Source organism: Gopherus evgoodei, chromosome 2, assembly GCF_007399415.2.
Source record: "Gopherus evgoodei ecotype Sinaloan lineage chromosome 2, rGopEvg1_v1.p, whole genome shotgun sequence".
Taxonomy (NCBI): Eukaryota; Metazoa; Chordata; order Testudines; family Testudinidae; genus Gopherus; species Gopherus evgoodei.
In genome coordinates this window covers 120,267,052-120,286,677 of record NC_044323.1, presented here as the reverse complement: position 1 = coordinate 120,286,677, position 19,626 = coordinate 120,267,052, and the positions used below count along the sequence as shown (strand labels likewise).

Here is a 19,626-nt window from a genome sequence, read left to right as displayed (position 1 = left end):
CAGTGGTTATCTATGACATGGCATTTTTTTCTTTCATTTTTTCCCTTTTAATTATAACTCCAGTTTGTTTTATCCCATCTGTCTTTGTAGCAAGTTCTATGATATTAAATAGCTACATTAGGTTACCTGAAACCCATGAAAGATGTAGGTGCTTTATTACTTTGGTAATGTTGTTGTGATGAAACAGTACATTTTTCTACATCTTCCAAAAACTCAAATCAAAATAAAATTATATGTTTACAATATATAACATGTGGCATTAATATCAGTATAGCTATATATACTAGCATTCTATTGGACATCATTGCATGGTGATCTCAGCTAGCTGAGCATTACAGAATTACTGTCATACATGTGTGCCAGGATCTAAAGATGCTCCTAGCAATGAGGATTTGGAAATTGTGAAGTGAATGAGATTTCCATTGTATTGTCAGTTTCCCAAAGAGTTTAATTTTTTAAGGTTCTATTGAAACAAGATAACTTGAAAGCCAAAAGTTCATGTCTTGGCAAGCTGAATTTCAGTATAACGGAAGGAAAAAAACAAAGTCACCCTGGAAAATGAACTACTGGATAAGGTGGTGGCTGTAAGGAGCGAGCATTGGCAGTGTTTTAGCCGGCATTGCAAGATATTTACGTGCCAGATGCACTAAAGATTTACATGTCCCTTCATGCTTCAACCACTATTCCATGGGACATGCGTCCATGCTGATGACGGGTTCTCTTCGATAACAATCCAAAGCAGTGCAGACTGACGCATGTTCATTTTCATCATCTGAGTCAGATGCCACCAGCAAAAGGCTGATTTTCTTTTTTGGTGGTTTGGGTTCTGTAGTTTCTGCATCGGAGTGTTGCTCTTTAAAGACTTCTGAAAGGAGGCTTCACACCTCATCCCTCTCAATTTTGGAAGACATTTCAGATATTTAAACCTAGGATCGAATAATGTAGCTATCTTTAGAAATCTCACATTGGTATCTTCTTTGCTTTTGTGAAATCTGCAGTGAAAGTGTTCTTAAAATTAACAACATGTGCTGGGTCATCATCCGAGACTGCTATGACATGAAATATATAGCAGAATGCGAGTAAAACAGAGCAGGGCACATACAATTCTCCCCCAAGGAGTTCAGTCACAAATTTAATTAACGCATTATTTTTTTAATGAGTGTCATCAGCATGGAAGTATGTCCTTTGGAATGGTGGCTGTTTAGCATATCTGGCACGTAAATACCTTGCAATGTCAGCTACAAAAGTGCCATGCAAATGCCTGTTCTCACTTCCTGGTGACACTGTAAATAAGAAGAGGGCAGCATTATCTCCTGTAAATGTGAACAAGAAGTAGGACTGAGTGGAGTTGTAGACTCTGAAGTTTTACATTGTTTTGTTTTTGACTGCAGTTATGTAACAAAAAAATCTACATTTGTAAGTTGCACTTTCACAACAAAGAGATTGCACTACAGTACTTGTATGAGGTGAATTAAAAAATACTATTTTTTAAAATTATTTTTACAGTGCAAATATTTGTAATAAAAATAATATACACTTTGATTTCAATTACAACATAGACTACAATATATATGAACATGTAGAAAAAAGTCTAAAATATTTAATACATTTCAATTGGTATTCTATTGTTTAACAGTGCAATTGAAAGTGCGATTAATCACAATTAATGTTTTTAATCATAATTAATTTTTTGAGTTAATCGCATGAGTTAACTGTGATTCATCGACAGCCCTATTTAAAACCCCAATGGCTGGAGCTTCCAGTACTTTCATTAGGATGCTATGTCAAAGCCTCATGCATTTCACTGTTTAACTATCAACACCAACAAGATGTATGTCATGTTATTGTCACAGTTCAGGGCAAGTGCACTTGAATTTCCTTCAATGATCCAGCAAGGCCACTCATTCTCAGGCTTCCAGCTCCCCAGCTGTTGCCTTTCTTGGGTGGATACCCACATCTCTCTCCCTTCTGAGCAGGGTATTTCCTGGCTGCACAGTTACCTGCTTCCACTGTGTTATTCCTAGCAGAGACTAGCTGCCCAAGCACACTGCTTGCTTTCTCTGCAGAAACTGACAACAGAGTGTCAAATATCAGATGGGTAGCCATGTTAGTCTGGATCTGTATCCTACGAAGTGGGTATTCACCCACGAAACCTCATGCTCCAATACCTTTGTTAGTCTATAAGGTGCCACAGAACTCTTTACTGCTGATAACAGAGTTAGTGTCAACAGTTACAAGTTACCACACTGCTCTTCCTATGCAAACCTATTTTATTCTTAAAGTAATAGGACAACAGAGAAAACATATTAAAAACAATAAAAGAACCTGCACACATGCTGTTAAGATTACCAGAGATCACCCCAGCTCTAACATCGATTCTGACATGGGCCCACTCCAGGCCCCCGGGGATTCCTTGTGGTTACAAGTTCATAACAACTTCAGCTCAAAACAAGAACCCAGTCTTATGGGGCCTCAGTAGGCCCAGTCCTTCCAACACTTCCCTAAGGATTGGAGCCCTCTGTGGACCAGGGTTCTGTCCATTTGCTGGATCAGAAAGAAAAGTGCCTGAGCCAGTTTAAAACCAGGATTTTTATCCAAAACCCCTTTCTTTGTCTGGGGCCCCTGTACAATCCAGTTTGAACTAGCATATGTAAACCTCTCTGGGAGTGGCTGGGGGGTAGCTTCAAAGGGCGATAATAAAGGAAGTATATTAGCATCGCCCTCGCTACTAGACAAGCTATATACAATGCCACATTAACACATACACCACTGTATTTTTAATTCAATGGGCCCCAAAGGTATGAACTCTAATTCAGAAAGATTTATCTTAATTCCTTAAGGTTTGTTCAGGATATTTCAGAATATGGTCAGTCTGTCACACATATATCAAAGCACAGTAACTCTTTTGCACCCATGTGAGCTACTGTTCATCATAGATGTCTTGTAACACATTTGACCACAGGCTCAGAAATTAAACAAAGATCACATTCTATCTTTTTCTCCGATACTTCCCATGAACAGACCTCAAAATTTGGAAAATATTCTGGATGTGTCACCCCAGTTTAGTAACGTGTCAGTTATTTTTGCATTAGTGAACATAAGGACTTTACAAAATAAATACCTTGCTAAAGAGAGAGGACCAATTTCACAGAAAATCACTCTCTTTTCATATCGGAGTTGTTTAATCTTAAAATGTCCTTAAATGTTCTGATAATTGAAAAATATATAAGCATTTGTTATTTATATTCCTGACTTCCTTGTGTAATTGCAAACACAACCACAATACATTGCATATTAAAAGCATTTTATGTTTTTATGTAGAAAACATTTTCAGTTTCATAAAATGCGCAGTGAAATATTAAATCTAATTAGCCTTGCAGAAGACATGGATTCAGAAAGAACTAAGGGTGTTCTGATTTAGTAAAATGAGGATTTTCTAATGAAGAAACACATTTGGGTTCCATATGACTCCTAAATGTGCCAAATTTTAAAGGTTAAAGCTGCATAGTTTATGCAGCAGCATTGACTGTGGTGTTCTACACTTGTAGTGCAACTATATGAATCTAGGGACGAGAGAAACAAAATACACAGTGGAATGAGAATATGAAGACCAATTAACAGTCTAAAAAAAGAGAGAAGAATGCAACCCTGTGTGTTTTCCCTGAATGTTATTTTCCAAAATGACTAGAATTATACAAGGTGGGTGAGGTAATATATTTTATTGGACTAACTTCTGTTGGTGAGAGAGAGAAGTTTTCGAGCTTACACAGAGCTCGTCTTCTATTTAACTATCAACATCAACAAGACGTATCAGGAAGACTTAATAGACAAGGCTGGTGAAGGATGGGAGAAATGGAGATTATTACTGCCATTTTAAAGATGGGCACCTGAGACACAGAGAAATCAAGGGTAAAATTTTCAAAAGTGCCTAAATGATTCAGTATTGTCCACTGACTTGACTTTCAATAAGACTTAGGTTCCAAAATGTCTATGTCACTTATGAACATGGAACCTAGGCTACTAAGACACTTAGGCACTTTGGAAAGTTTTACTCTTGGTGACTTGTCCAAAGTCACACAGGAAGTCTGTGGCTGACCCAGAACTGCACCCAGATCTCCTGCGTCCCACTCCAGTGCCCTACCTACAATATCATCCATTCTCTCTAGATTTAAACTTTTAACATTTTACAGTACTCACAGACTAGACACTGAAGAAAATTCTGTGAAGAAGGAATCTGTTGGGAAGGTATTGGAGGTATGTGACAGTGGTTCCATGGGGAAGGGACACTATTTTCTATGGATGAAATTCACACTTGTGCAGAGGGCCAACTCAGTACCCTCTCCCTCCTTAAGACCCAAGTGGGCCAATGCAGCGGGCTGCCAAAAGGCAGCCATGAAAGGGGACATCCACATATAATACACATGCCCTTCACACTGTAAAGTTGGGCTTTGAGAAGTCCTTGTCTAGTATGACAGGGATAACAGTGAGAGGGAAGGCCAGGTACAGGCCAAAGGAGGGTTCATAGAATCACTGTGTGTGGACCCAGTGGCCATACTACAGAGTGCAAGAGTCACAAAAGACTTTGAGGTGGATGTACTATATCTCCTCATCCTGACCCCAGGTAAGGAGGGCCATAATTTTCACCACCCCAACATCCCACCCTGCAGTTCACTCATATAAAGCAGATTACTACAGAAAAGGTGTAGAGAGTTGTTGGGTTAAGTTTGTGTAGCTCTTCAAGCACTGTCTGCCTGGGGCACTAGTGGGTGAGCCCTGACCTTTCTAGAGAGGTAGATTGGGACTATATCCTCATACTCCCCTAGCCATGCATGAAGAAATACAATCCCATCCATGACTTAATTGCTTCTGACAGTTGTACGCTTTGACCAGCTATTCAGCAGTGTCCAACACTGCCGTCCATCAGACCCTTTTGAGAAATGTTCATAAGTTTACACATGGAGTTATTATTGCTATAGTTAGAAGTAACAAAGTTAGTCTTAAGCTCTTTTGCCAATTTTTTGCCTATCGGTCATTTTGGATGTACTTTGGGCTCTGAGTGTTGTGAACCTGTCTAGCCATGGCTAAGAAAAATCCACGGTGTTCACAATATGCCTCTCCTGGGTTGGCATTGTGTCCATTACAGACGCTCATATTTGGTGCCTGTTCTGCCTCAGAGAGGGGCCTCACCAAATTTCAAAGCCCTGCTGCAAACACTGAAGGCAATAAAGGTCTGAAACAGTGTGGAGGATGTTTATAATGAGCAATGTTAAGCGTCCTAAAGATGGGGGTTGGTGCTGCTCTCCTATTAATAATAATGCATCCATCCAAGAGGGTTATGAGAATTTCACAAGTAAACTGCTTATTGGTGTCCGAAAGTCCTTCTCTAGACTCAGCAGTTTTGGCATATAGTAGAGTAAGCATTTTATTGTGGATAGCGTGTAACTCTAATGTGAAGTTAACAGAATAAACTGTTTGTGTTGAGCTGCTGAAAGCATTGCAAAAACTGAGGCCAGTATAAGAAACCTTACTAGGTTTCAAAGGAAGTAGGAAAGCTTCAGCCTAATCACAGACAGGAGGTCTTCAGGCTTTTGCTGATGACATCTGAAGGCCATTTCAATTGCTTTCTATAAAAGGAAAGGGCAGAATTCCAGTACATATGCAATCCTTGGTAGGTTTTAAGCTGTCATCTTCTCTACAGCCAAGCTCTCCAGCAAATAGCAAAGTGCACAAATGGTGTTTGATTAGCGAGGTCAGTGAAGTGCTGCATTCAGTTATAATTATGGATTTTTAAAACATTCTTTGGACATCAGAAAAGACCTTATTTTATTGTGATTTATCTAGCTTTTAGTCAGGATCAGTAAATTCATGGAAAATCAATACATCAACCAAAAGGCAAATAGAAACAGTGAAGCAGGAATAGCATTCCATAGTACTGAAAAATAAAACACAAAAATCCACATACAGCAAAATAATTCCTGCCTATTTAGGAACACACACAACTCATAATTTATGAGAATTCAACAAAATATCATTAAAAATATTAAGACTTTATGAATCTGAAGCCTGGTTTAAAAGAGTGTTGTCAAATATACAAGCTTTACTAATTTTGATACTGATATCGGGACTGATCACACAAGGTGCTGAGTATTCTCTGCTCCCATTGAAACACCTCACAGGATTGGGACCTTCTTGTCTTTAGTGGGAGCTTTGCCTGTTCTTGTAGGATCAAGCTCAGAATCCCAGAAAAGCCCACATTTATTTCTCAGCATATAATGTCCATTACAGACTCATTCTAGTGGATTCTTGCACTGTTCCCATTAAGGAAATGATGTATCTACTACTCTGGTAGAATTTTAAAATATTTTAAAACTTTTTTTGTATACCAACATTTTTTGCCTGCTTTTCTGTTTTGAGTAATGAACTCATGCATTCTCTCCAGCCCTAATAACAGAACAGAACTTGCATTTAAAATACATTTAAACTAGGGCTATCAAACGATTAAAAAAATAATTGCAATTAATTGTATGATTAAAAAAAATAATCATGATTAATCACTCTATTAATCATACTGTTAAACAATAATAGAATACCATTTATTTAAATATTTTGGATGTTTTCTACATTTTCAAATATATTGATTTCAATTACAACACAAAATAAAAAGTGTACAGTGCTTACTTTATTTTTGATTACAAGTATTTGCACTGGAAAAAAACAAAAGAAATAGTATTTTTCAATTCATCTCATACAAGTACTGTAGAGCAATCTTTTTATCGTGAAAGTTGAACTTACAAATGTGGAATTATGTACAAAAAAACTGCATTCAAAAATAAAACAATGTAAAATTTTAGAGCCTACAAGTCCACTCAATCCTACTTCTTATTCAGTCAATTGCTGAGACGAACGTGTTAGTTTACATTTTCAGGAGAGAATGCTGCCCGCTTCTTGTTTACAATGTCAGCTGAAAGTGAGAACAGGCATTCTCATGGCACGGTTGTAGCCGGCATTGCAAGATATTTACGTGTCAGATGCACCAAAGATTCATATGTCCTTTCATGCTTCAACCACTATTCTATGGGACATGCGTGCATGCTGATGAAAGGGTTCTGCTCAATAACAGTCTAAAGCAGTGCAGACCGACACATGTTCATTTTCATCATCTGAATCAGATGCCACCAGCCAAAGGTTGATTTTCTCTTTTGGTGGTTCGGGTTTTGTAGTTTCTGAATCAGTGTTGCTCTTTTAAGACTTCTGAAAGCATGCTCCACACCTCGTCGCTCTCAGATTTTGGAAGGCACTTCAGAGTCTTAAGCCTTGGGTCAGTTAGAAATCTCATGTTGATTCTTTCTTTGCATTTTGTGAAATGAACAGCATGTGCTGGGTCATCATGCAAGACTGCTATAACATGAAACATATGGCATAATATGGGTAAAACAGAGCAGAGAATATACAATTCTCCCCCAAGGAGTTCAGTCACAAATTTAATTAACACATTATTTTTTTAACAAGCGTCATGAGCATGGAAGCATGTCCTCTGAAATGATGGCCAAAGCATGAAGGGCCATATGATTTTTTTGCATATCTGGCACATAAATACCTTGCAATGCCAACTACAAAAGTGCCATGCAAATGCCTGTTCTCACCTTCTGGTGACTTTGTAAAAAAGAAGAGGGCAGCATTATCGCCTGTGTATGTAAACAAACTTGTTTGTCTTAGTGATTGGCTGAACAAGAAGTAGGACTGAGTGGACTCGTAGGCTCTGAAGTTTTGTTTTTGAGTGCAGTTATGCAACAACAACAAAAATCTACATTTGTAATTTGTACTTTCATGACAAAGACATTACACTACCATACTTGTATGAGGTGAATTGAAAAATACTGTTTCTTTTGTTCATTTTTACAGTGCAAATATTTGTAATAAAAAATAATATACACTTTGATTTAAATTACAACACAGAATACAATATATATGAAAATTTAGAAAAAAAGTCCAAAATATTTAATACATTTCAATTGGTATTTTATTGTTTAACTGTGCGATTAATTCAATGCAAAATTATAATTAAATTATAAATTATATAAAAATTCATATAAATATAAGATTAAAATTAAATTGTAATTAAAACTGCAACTAATCGTGATACATTTTTTTAATCACAATTAATTTTTTTTAGTTAATCATGTGCGTTAACTGCAATTCATCGACAGCCCTAATTTGAACATAACTACATTCTTTTAGGAGAGAAATACCTTAGTGAAAAACAGAAGAGTGAGCATTTCACTGCCTATGGCTGAGTAGTACGACAGCCCTTCAGTGACCCTTTGTGCATACACGTCAAAATATTGGACAGCACCTTGACCCTGTTGAGTTTCAGTGCAAGCATGAGTCCAGTCTTCCATGCAGGCACAAGTATGGTGAAGCATCAGGTTTTCATTGAGTGCAGGTCTCAAACCCCACTCCACTAACGTGAGGTAAAAAGGAGAAGGGGTGTGGGCAGAGGATGAACGTAGCTGAAAAGACATGAGCCAAGATCCTGAGTGGGTGTAAACTGGTGTAGCTCCCCACTGCTAAAAATTAAACATTTTGGGGAATACTGTAGATCTGAAAAGAATGGAACTGAAATAATTATCTCAAAACTCAGAAAAGGATGCAAATAATGGCACGCCAAAACTCAAAGATGTATTGGAGGTCAGTCTTGTATTTAAAAAAAAAACTCTTTCGCTTTGTAATGAGCTAAGACAAGGTTTAGAAACTTAGAGAAAATGTATCTTCAGGACAGTCCTGTTCATATGAAAATGTTGACACTACTGAATTTTTAAGATAGCAACTCTCACCTGAAGTTTTCTCCATTTCAGTCATAAATGATGGAAAATCCAGAAAGCTTTATCCTCAGTTTGGAATGTCAAATTACATTCAGTACATAAAGACTTTGGCATTATGAAGCATCTTGTCCCAGGTCAGGGAGAAGGAGACATTTTTAATGATCCCAAACACACATTAGTAGCATTGTAATATATTTTTCTGCTACCTGGCAGCTTTACCCTGAGAGGTGATGAGCACCTGTAGCTTATATTGATGGTAACAGGAGTTGCAGGTGATCAGTGGCTGTCAGAGTGGGGCCATACACTACTTATGAAAAGGTAGAATCCTCCTCTGGGACCTCTTTTATTTGAGAGATTTTTAGGATTTAGATTATCCTATTCAGGGTTACTACTGGGAAGAGGTGGACGTAACTGTCATTCTGTTGCCAAGGGTGCAAGGAAATAACTATGGATTGTGAGAAACATGCCCCACAATCCTCTTTCCTTTTCTGTCTTTTATTTTTTCTTTGTTTTTTGTCTTTTTTATTCTTTGTTGCTATCTGAGGTCAGTGGTAGTCAGGCAATCATGCTTTACATATGGAAGGGCTGAGGAGGGAAATGGAGTAGGGGCTTGTTTTCGCACCCATTGAAATATATGGAAAAATTCCTACTGATGCTAATGGGAGCAAGACTGAACCCTAGAATAATGGTCTGTTTTTCTCTGAAATCCTTCTATGAAAAACTCACTTCTATATTTGAGTCAAAGAAAAACTGATTTTTTCATAGCTTGGATAAATCAATATTCTTCTGCCTCAAAGATTTTATACATGTAGCCAGCTGAAAAAGGAACTGGCTGTAGTGACTTCCACTGTTACTGCACATGTACATAAAGTGAAGCTGAAGATCTGGACCATCATTTTAAATTGGAAATAGTGAGTTGCTTTGAACATTTGTGCCCATATTTCAGGTTCTTCTCAAAAGGAAAACAAGAGTTCACAACCACTTCGGATAGATTGGTACAACAGAACATTCCTGTCAAAGTAACACAGAAAGTCAGTTAGAATCTCTAGTCTAATTTGTAAAGAACAAATATTATGTCCAGGTACAAAGGGCGTGCATTGCTGTACTATCCTCTTTTCTGAGGGTGAGTGGAAGCTATGAGGGTTTCTAGCAGCATTAAATTGTACAGAGTTTCACTTGGTCTCAAGGGGATTTGGAGATGAGTTATATTCTAAACTTATCTTTTGCTGCAGTTTCTGTAGTCAATGACAACAGCATCATCCAAGCACTTGGTTTGTCTCAGGGCAATAAAACAAAACAAAAAATAGTCTGGAACATACCACAATGTGTCTCATTGCACACTCAGCCATTGATCAATGACACAAAACTTAGGGTGAAGTTGAGTGATTTTAACTATATATATTTATTTTCATGGCTGCATGTTTGAGCTATATCCATTAGCTTTTTTTTCTTTTTTTTTTTACTGTTTTTACCAAATTAGCTGCCCAAATCAAAAAGACCAAGTTGTTTTCTTTCCCTTCAGTTACACAGAATGCCTTCCTGGATATTTTTTTCATGGTAGTTATATATTTGTTTAAACTATAACAGATTAATGTGATTGGCAGTATGAAAGAGTCATTGAACGTATGACGAACATTCCTTCTGCTTTCTATTTTGCTGTAGCAGGGTAAGCATGAATCCACCTATCACATTCCATTTCCTAATTACTAATCTTTACTAAGCTCCGTTGCAGCCTTATGGAACCACACCATCAAAAGTCTTACTAAAGTTGGCTTTTCTTTTACACACAAATACATGTGTTCCCAACCTACCGGGAACAGAATGAAACAGCTTCTGAGGCATAAGTACATGTCAAATATTAATTCAAATATTTTACTCTTTACTTTTTCTTCCCTTTGTAGCCGGACCCTGCTGGCAGAGATATTTCCATTCGTCCAATTTTAGAGCACTGTGAAAACACTCACATGACCATTTGGCTTGGCATTGTCTATGCCTACAAAGGGCTGCTCATGGTAAGTATTGCTTGGTTTACACAGCAGTGCTGTCTTGTTGCTACTCTTTGGTAAAAATAAACAGCTTTCCTGATGCATAGATGTAAGTTTAAAAATCCTTGAATAAAACTTTTTAAAGCAGATGTGATATTATATTAAGTGACAAGGGCATTATTAAATACAACACTAAAGCTTAACCTAATAGGTATAATGCAAACTAAAGAATTTGGCAATCAAAGAATGGGAATACAAGTGAGAAAATGTGAATAGTCTTTAAATTTCTTGTGGAACTCAGGCTAAGGGGCTGTTTAATTTCAGTGAAGACGTTCAGGCTCAGAGCAGAGCTTGGGCTGTAGTACCCTGTCAGGTGGGAAGGTCTCAGAGCTCAGCTGCAACCAGAACCAGAACTTCAACACCATAGGTAAACAGTCCCACATCCTGAGCCCTGGGCCAGCCACAGGTGTCTAATTGCAGTGTAGACATACCCTTAGGGGCCTCAATCCAATTGAAAGTCACTCCAAATTACTTAGGCACTTCTTGAAAATTCTACCAATACTATTTTGGTTCTTTCTGAATTTCATAATGCTAATGATTAATTCTATGTGACTAGTAAACTTTCTGTTAAACCAAACCTATGTAAAATTACTTCTGAAAATTAGAAAGTATTTTAGGAGACACACTGTATTTTTCAATCAATAAATATAGGACACATTCTGCCCTCAGATCCATGCAGACCCCTATAACTGGAAAGAGCATTGAGTTCATGTCTTTAGTACCCAATTGCTGATGTTAGGTAATAAAGCAAGTCCTCACTCACCTCTCCAACACCCGAGGTTGTGCGGAGTTGGAATATGGGCCCACAATTCTGTCAGAGACCAGACACAAATGCGTTGATCAACGGGCACACACTACCCCAAAAGCTTTAGAATAAGTGTGGCCCCTTTATTAGGGGTGGGCATCAATATTTATACACAGAAGTAAACAAAGTGATTAACAAAAGATAATGGTCATGCATAATCAATCAAGATTTTACAGGAAGAGCAAGTTTAAGAAGTAAATGCATAGAGATAAAAGGCTAATGGCTACTTGAGGAAGGGGGTGTCATGAGTAGTTTGCAGGTCAGTGCTTTGTTCAAAAAAGGTTCAGAAAGGATTATGCAGAGACGGCCAGTCTGGGTGTTTTTTGGCTCCAAAGTTCACCAAAAGTTTAGACCCAACATTCCTCCATTTGTAGCTTTGAGATAACTATTAATCAAAAAGCTACACCCTATTTCAAGATCTCAAGGGCCGCTTGGCAATTTCAGCCTGGGCCAATTCGAAGAGAGTAAGGCTTTTAGCTGAAGTGGGAAAAGAATAAACTGACTTACATGAGTTTATGAGGGAGGGGACACACTGAATACAGCAACACAGTATTATAAGGACTACCATGGCCCCAACAACACCCACCAAGAGGTTTTTAACCCACCCAAATCCGGGCAGCCAATTCCATAAGGCTCCCCACCAATCATAAGGTGGCTGGCCAGAGGAGTAGTTTTTAGCCATTTCCCTTAGGTGTTTGGTACGTTGAAAAGTGTCAGAGTAGGTGTCATTTACAAAAACACAGCATTCTTCATTTATGAGGGCGCAAGTTCCTCCCTGGGCTGCTAACATTATATCTAAAGCCATTCTGTTTTGCAAAGCCAACTGGCGCAGCTGGGACATTTCCCCGGCCTGGTTTTCAAATAGGGTTGCAGTTTCATTGGTCAAAGATTCTAATAGTCCCTGTAGACGGATGATAGCACCCTTCAAGCTAGTGTGACCAGCCCACCGCTGCCAGGACAAACCATCACGGAGATTAATATCTCTGTCAGTTTCACGGATGTTACGAACGTGGGGAAAATGAGGGGGGGTGAGGGAGATCCGAGAAGGCGGTGCTAGCCATGCCAAATAACATGACCCTGCCCAATCAGGGGAGAGGAAATAATAAGCCTTGGGCCCGCACACCCAGTATGTTCCATATAATGCGTTTTGGGTATTCCATTTCTCAAAGTAGGAGGTAACCCACCGCCCGTTGTACCACTGTTCCCCTGGTAACGCAGAGGGGTCGTTGTGTGAACTGCAGAGGCACAATTTGGTAGTGTTGTCCTCAAAGGGCAGTGTAGTACTGCTTGAGCAGTTGTAGAAGGCAATTGTGTATCCTTTAACAATTAGTTGGACACCCTCGAGCTCTGAGCAGGGCTTTTTAAAAACTGACTCTGAAAACCTGCCCCTCCATGAAAAAGTTGAAAAGGTTGGATCGGGGTGAGGGATCCACATATGGGATAAGTGGGATGCGCAAGGCTTGAAGCCAAGATTTTTACTAAAGGCGGTGCCATTAAAATATATGTTGCATTTACTTGTTCCCACAAAAGTTGACCCTTTTTCTTTAACAAAACACAGTGATCCTGTTTGATTGGTTACCCTGAGATATTTGTTAATTGGCACTTCTGTTTTGTCCCATGTAAGATTGGGTTGGACTGGATCTTTTATTCTAGTCGGTGGCATCCAAGTCATATTAGCAGTGGTTAGGGGAATGGGTGTGAAGGGGAGTCCCTGTGCTGCATTTACTGGAAATTGAGTACATACCCAGCAATCACTTCTATTTCCTAAAATACGAGTTTTAACCTCATGGGAATATCTAATAAAAGCATTATCTTCATAAGCAGAAAATAAACTGAAAAAGCATAAAAAACATACAGTTGTTAGAATAAAGGGTCCTCTCATTTTTTTTCGAGTTAATTTAAGTCTAATGTCTGAGAGAGGTAAGCTGGTCCACTGGTCGAAGGCAGTGTCCTCAGTGGTGACAAGAGCTGCTGGTCCGTCACTGTGGTCCACTACGGCTGGCTTGACGTGGGAGTGGTGGATCCAAGATTTGCGTCCTTCCAGGAACACTGCAGTCTGGGTTGTTAAAAGAACCTGGTGGGGTCCAGTAAACCTTGGCTGGAGGGTGTCGTCACGAACGAACTTTTTGGCCCAGACGAAGTCCCCTGGTTGGAACGGGTGGATTTGTTCCTCCAGCGGCACGGTCTGGGAAAACTGCGAGGCTTTCCAAAGGGTACGGAGGCGAGCCTGTAGGGAGAGAAACTGACACGCAGTCATATGATCCCCTCCCAATAGTGAAACATCAGCACGTGGTAGCGCCCCGCCTTTGAAAGGGGGGTGTCCATAGAGCAGTTCAAAGGGGGATAATCCCAATGCGCGGGTTGGGCGAGTACGAAGGTGAAACAGGACCAAGGGAAGTACCTGAGGCCACTTTAATCCTGTTTCCTGACAGTATTTAGCCAATGTAAACTTAAGTTCCCTATTCATACGCTCAACTTTCCCGCTAGACTGGGGGTGGTAGGGTGTATGAAAGGAGTGTGAAATGCCCAGTCCTTGTTCTAAATGGCCAAGGACATGACCAGTAAAGTGAGGTCCGCGATCTGAGTCGAGCACAAGAGGGATGCCAAAACGGGGTACAATATCTCTAAGGAGAATCTTCGCCACTGTGGCAGCAGTACAATTAGCAGTAGGAAAAGCTTCGACCCAGGAAGTCAGAGGGCAAACCAAAACAAGGAGGTGCTTTTTTCCAAAAGCCTTTGGCATATCTGCAAAATTAATTTGAAGATGTTGAAATGGAGCAGCAGGCGGAGGTCTTCCACCCTTAATTTTGTTAAGAGGTGGAGCAGGTCCATTACGCTGACATGTGCTGCATGCTTTCACTATTGATAGGCAATAGGGTTGAATGCCTGGAGCATACCAAAAGCGAGCGATAGTGTCCACGAGGGCGTGCGTGCCGTAGTGACCCCCTTTATCATGGTGCCAGCGAACTGCCACAGGGTATGTGGAGCGAGGGAGGCAGGCTCGGCCATCTGGCATAAGCCAGGTCCCTTTGACCAGAGTGGCCCCGAGGCTTTCCCATGATTTTAGTTCAGCAGCGGGTACTGGTACGGGGTGCGGTGGAGTAAAGGAGGAGGTTGCAATAGCCAATGTGGGCATGGCTAAAGGTAAGGTGGCAGCCTTCTTGGCGGAGGCGTCAGCCAGGGCATTCCCACGGGTAACGGGGCTGCTATCTTTAGTATGGGCCCGGCAGTGAACTACAGCCAGGACGGAGGGTTTTTGGAGGGCGTCCAAAAGCTTGTGGATGAGGGGGAGGTGCTGAATGGGTTTACCGGCAGCTGTCTGGAAACCTCGAAACTTCCAGAGGTGGATATGACAATGCACAACTCCAAAAGCATATTTGCTATCAGTAAAAATGGTAACGGTCTTACCAGCGGCCAACTGGCAAGCTCGGGCCAGGGCATAGAGTTCAGCGGCTTGGGCTCCCCAGTTGCCTGGCAGTGAGGCGGCCTCTTGAATGTCCCATTCAGAGGTGACAGCATAACCAGTGAAACGCTTGCCATCAACATAGAAGGAGCTTCCGTCCGAGAAGAGGATGCAATCGGGGTTGTCCAGTGGCACGTCAAACAGGTTGTCTCTTATCTGTAAGATGCTGGAAACTACTTCCACACAGTTGTGCTGGTCCTGGGGGACTGGCAGGTCAGGAAGCAAGGTAGCTGGATTAAGGGGTCCACACCTTTCAAAAATTAGGTTAGTGTCTTCTAAGAGTTCGGCCTCTAGCTGTTGCTGACGATGGGCCGAAAAGACTTGGGTTGTGCCCCTACGCAGAAGGGCTGACAAGGCATGAGAGGTCCAAACCGTGGTAAAATGACCCAGGGTTAGGCTCTTTGCCTTTGTGATCAGCAGGGCAGCTGCTGCCAGAGTCCGGGTGCAGGATGGGGTTCCCTGAGCGACAGGGTCGATTTGCTGAGAGTAAAAAGCAAGCGGGAAATGGTGGGGCCCGCTCAGCTGGGTAAGGACACCACTAGCAATTCCGCCCCTCTCGTGGACAAAAAGGTGAAAGGGTTTGCTGTAATTGGGGGGGCGGAGAGACATGGAGGAGGCCACACTGTCCTTGAGTAACTGAAAGGCTTGAATAGTGTCCGGGGACCACTGCAAAGGGTCAGGAGCAAGGTTAGCAGTGAGTCGGTGGAGCGGTTTGCTTAACTCCCCGCAGGACGGCAACCAGGGGCGACAGAAGCCAATTAATCCTAAGAAACCTCGAAGTTGTTTCTTGGTGTTCGGTAGAGGGCAGTTTTGAATAGTCTTTATGCGGGCTGGGTCCATCTGTCTTTCTTCTGGGGTTAACAGGAAGCCCAGATATCGGACCTTCTGTGAGACCCACTGAATCTTTTTAGGGTCTACCTTGTGGCCTCTGGTGTGTAGGTATAATAAAAGTGCCTTACCATCGATGCGGAGGGCAGCTTCTTCGCGATTACCTAATAGGATGTCATCTACGTATAGGACCAATGTGGATCCCTGCGGACTGGTGAAACCTTCCAAGTCGTGGCGGAGGCACTGGCTGAAAATCGTGGGGCTGTTTCTGTAGCCTTGAGGAAGTCGTTGCCAGACATAACTTTGTCCCTCCCAGGTGAAACCAAAGAGATACTGAGAGTCTGGGTGCACAGGAATGCTGAAAAAAGCTGATTTTAAGTCAATAACAGTGAACCACTCAGCATCCCAGGGGATTTGGCTGATGATAGTAGCTGGGTCAGGAACTACTGCATGAAGAGGGACCACATACTGATTAACAACTCGTAGATCCTGTACAAAGCGCCAACGAACAGGGTCTCCGTCCTTTTTAGGAGGCTTTTTGACAGGCAGTATAGGGGTGTTACAGGGAGTGCGCTGAGGGCGGACTAGCTTTTGTGCAATGAATCCCTCAATAATGGGGCGGATGCCCTTCCGGGCTTCCAGCGACAGGGGGTATTGAGGGACTGACGGGGGGCTTAAGGAAGGCTTTACCTGAATCCTTACGGGCTCTGCCGAAAGGAGCAGGCCAACATCAGTGTCAGAAATTCCCCAGAGGGTTGAAGGCAAGTCAGTGAGGTCAGGGGAGAGAGAGGGGGGTGTTTCCCAATTACCCTGAGTAGGGGCCGAATCTCCTAACACTGTCATCAATAATCCTACCCCTTCAGGAGTGCAGGTTAAAGTAGCCTCAAGCTTACAGAGTAAATCCCGGCCCATCAAAGGGATCGGACAAGCTGGGGAAAAAAGAAAACGGTGAGAAAAACATTTATCAGCATAAATAACATTCAAAGGCAAAGTGAGTCCCAGAGACTGTGGGTTGCCCTCCACCCCAGTCGCAGTTTTAACCTCAGAGGATAGCCAGGGAGAGGGGGCATGATTTAAAAGAGAGAAAGTAGCCCCAGTATCAATGAGGAAAGAGACAGGCAGTCCCTGGACTGAAAGGGTTAAACGAGGCTCTTCGCTGGGAGGAGAGAAAGTGAGAAAGGAGCCGGCTAAAGACATTAAGGAAATAAGACCATCACATTGTTTGCCTTCGCCCCCGGGGTACCGTCATTGAGGAGGCTGAGTTTGCTGCGGCTGCTGCTGTTTTCCATAGTTGATCCAGGCCTGGGGGATGGGCTGAGCTGGTGGTGCAGGGGTGTATTCCTCACTTGTGTAAGCATCTGCGGATGCAGCCAGACCTTCTGGGCGTCCCCAGGGGCATTCACGTTTAAAGTGACCAGGCTGTCCGCACTGAAAACAATTTCCTGATGGCTGGGGTCGCCAGGACCCTTTTCCCCGGGCACCCTGGAATCCCCTGCCACGGCCACGGCCTTTGCCTCGAACACCACCGTGAAAAGCTAAAGCCATCAGCTTATATTCTTCCTTTTTCTCTTTCTTTTTACTACTTTTCCTTTCTTTCTCCCAGGCAAAATCAGCTACTTCCAACACTGAAGTGACTGACTCACCTCCCCAACCAGGGCGAAACTTTAAGAAGTAATCCCTTACAGGGGGCACCGACTGATTCACAAAAAATGAAATAAGAGTAGGGTGGTCTGCTTCTCTCTCAGGATCCATCTGAGTGAACATTCGGGCCCCCTCCAATAGCCTCGACCAGAACTTTCTGGGCGGCTCATCAGATTCCTGCCGAATCTGCATGAACTTAGCCTGATTAGGCGAGCGGCGAGCCATTTCCTTGAGTCTCTCTAACAATCGCTCTCTATCTGTTCGCAGCTGAGTCAGCCTTAGCTGAGTCCAGTCTAGGGGATTCCAGCCAGCGGCCAGATCCCGCCTATCCATCCAAGTAACATTAGCTGCATTGCTATCTCCCCATGTCCTTTCTGCCATCCACAATCTACTACGTTCTTCTCCAGTCAAAACTCTACTTAACAACTGATCCACATCCGTATAAGTAGGATTATAACTTAAAAACAATCTTTCTAGAAGTTCTATGATTTTTCGGGGATTTTCCCCAAAAGACCCTGACAACTGTCCCCACTCTTTCAAATCCCATTCTAGCCATCCTTTATATTCCACAATACTAGCATGTTGCAATCGTCCATCATTGCTCATATAAGGTTGATCGTGCACCTGTAAAGGCATCTCTATAACCATACTTTTATTATTCGCAAGAGATTTGACAGAGACATCCTCTAGGCTATCCTCAGGGGGGGGGCATGCACCCTGCTGTACCTGCTTGGACCTAAGCCTAGTAACTACTCCTCCCGAGGTTGGCCCCTCCAATTCCTCCTCATCCTTCTGCACAAATTCCAATTTGGGATCCTGCAGATTCCCCTCTGCTACAAGGAGAGAGTTCCCCTGCGGAGGAATAGGGGCAGGTGCAGAGGGGACCAGCTGACGAGTCAAAACACGCCGTGGTCTACACCCTTCATCGAAATAACCTGGAGGGGGTTCACTCTCGGGAGAGTACCTGACTGCCATAATTTTTAAAGATTTCCACAGCTCTGCTGCTGTGTCCCAACAAAACCAGTAACATAACTGTCCCGGATGGTCTTTTTCGATCTGGCTCTTTACTCCTCTTAAGGCAGCCTGCTCGAAAGAGCCATACGAAGGCCACCTCATCTCCGAGTCGGCCAATACCGCGGTATACCCAGTCCAATTCCTTACACATAGTGTGTACAACTTCTTCCTAGACATTCCTGTCTGTACTGGGAGTTTCCCTTCATTCCATAACTTATTTACAATCCCCAACGGACTCTCAAGAGGCACGCTAGTCCCTTGACCCATGGTGTCTGACAGGAGCCCTCCAACTGGCGTTTACCCTGCTGTCCAATACACGACCCCTCAATATTGAATTGGCTAGGAGAAATCTCCTGTGGCGCCTTGCCAATTCATATATGAGTGGTCTGACCACTGGACAGAGGTACCGCACCAGAAGGAATCCCGGACGAGCCCCCAAATTGTTAGGTAATAAAGCAAGTCCTCACTCACCTCTCCAACACCCGAGGTTGTGCGGAGTTGGAATATGGGCCCACAATTCTGTCAGAGACCAGACACAAATGCGTTGATCAACGGGCACACACTACCCCAAAAGCTTTAGAATAAGTGTGGCCCCTTTATTAGGGGTGGGCATCAATATTTATACACAGAAGTAAACAAAGTGATTAACAAAAGATAATGGTCATGCATAATCAATCAAGATTTTACAGGAAGAGCAAGTTTAAGAAGTAAATGCATAGAGATAAAAGGCTAATGGCTACTTGAGGAAGGGGGTGTCATGAGTAGTTTGCAGGTCAGTGCTTTGTTCAAAAAAGGTTCAGAAAGGATTATGCAGAGACGGCCAGTCTGGGTGTTTTTTGGCTCCAAAGTTCACCAAAAGTTTAGACCCAACACTGACAAGTCATTAAACTTTATCATAATATATATGTTCTTTGCAATGTAAAGGCTGCATGATGATTGATATGTACAGTGTTATTGTAGCTGGGTTGGTCCCAGGATATTTGAGACCAAATGAGTGAGGTAACCTCT

General features: G+C 42.1%; 1 protein-coding gene across 1 annotated transcript in view; it reads left to right on the top strand.

Moving 5' to 3' along the window:
- Positions 1-19,626, top strand: part of GABBR2 (gamma-aminobutyric acid type B receptor subunit 2) — a 930,408-nt gene that overhangs the window by 830,397 nt on the left and 80,385 nt on the right. The window contains exon 14 of the mRNA XM_030551629.1: positions 10,724-10,834. Coding sequence (XP_030407489.1) covers positions 10,724-10,834 — 111 coding nt within the window. The remainder of the gene's footprint in view (positions 1-10,723; positions 10,835-19,626) is intronic.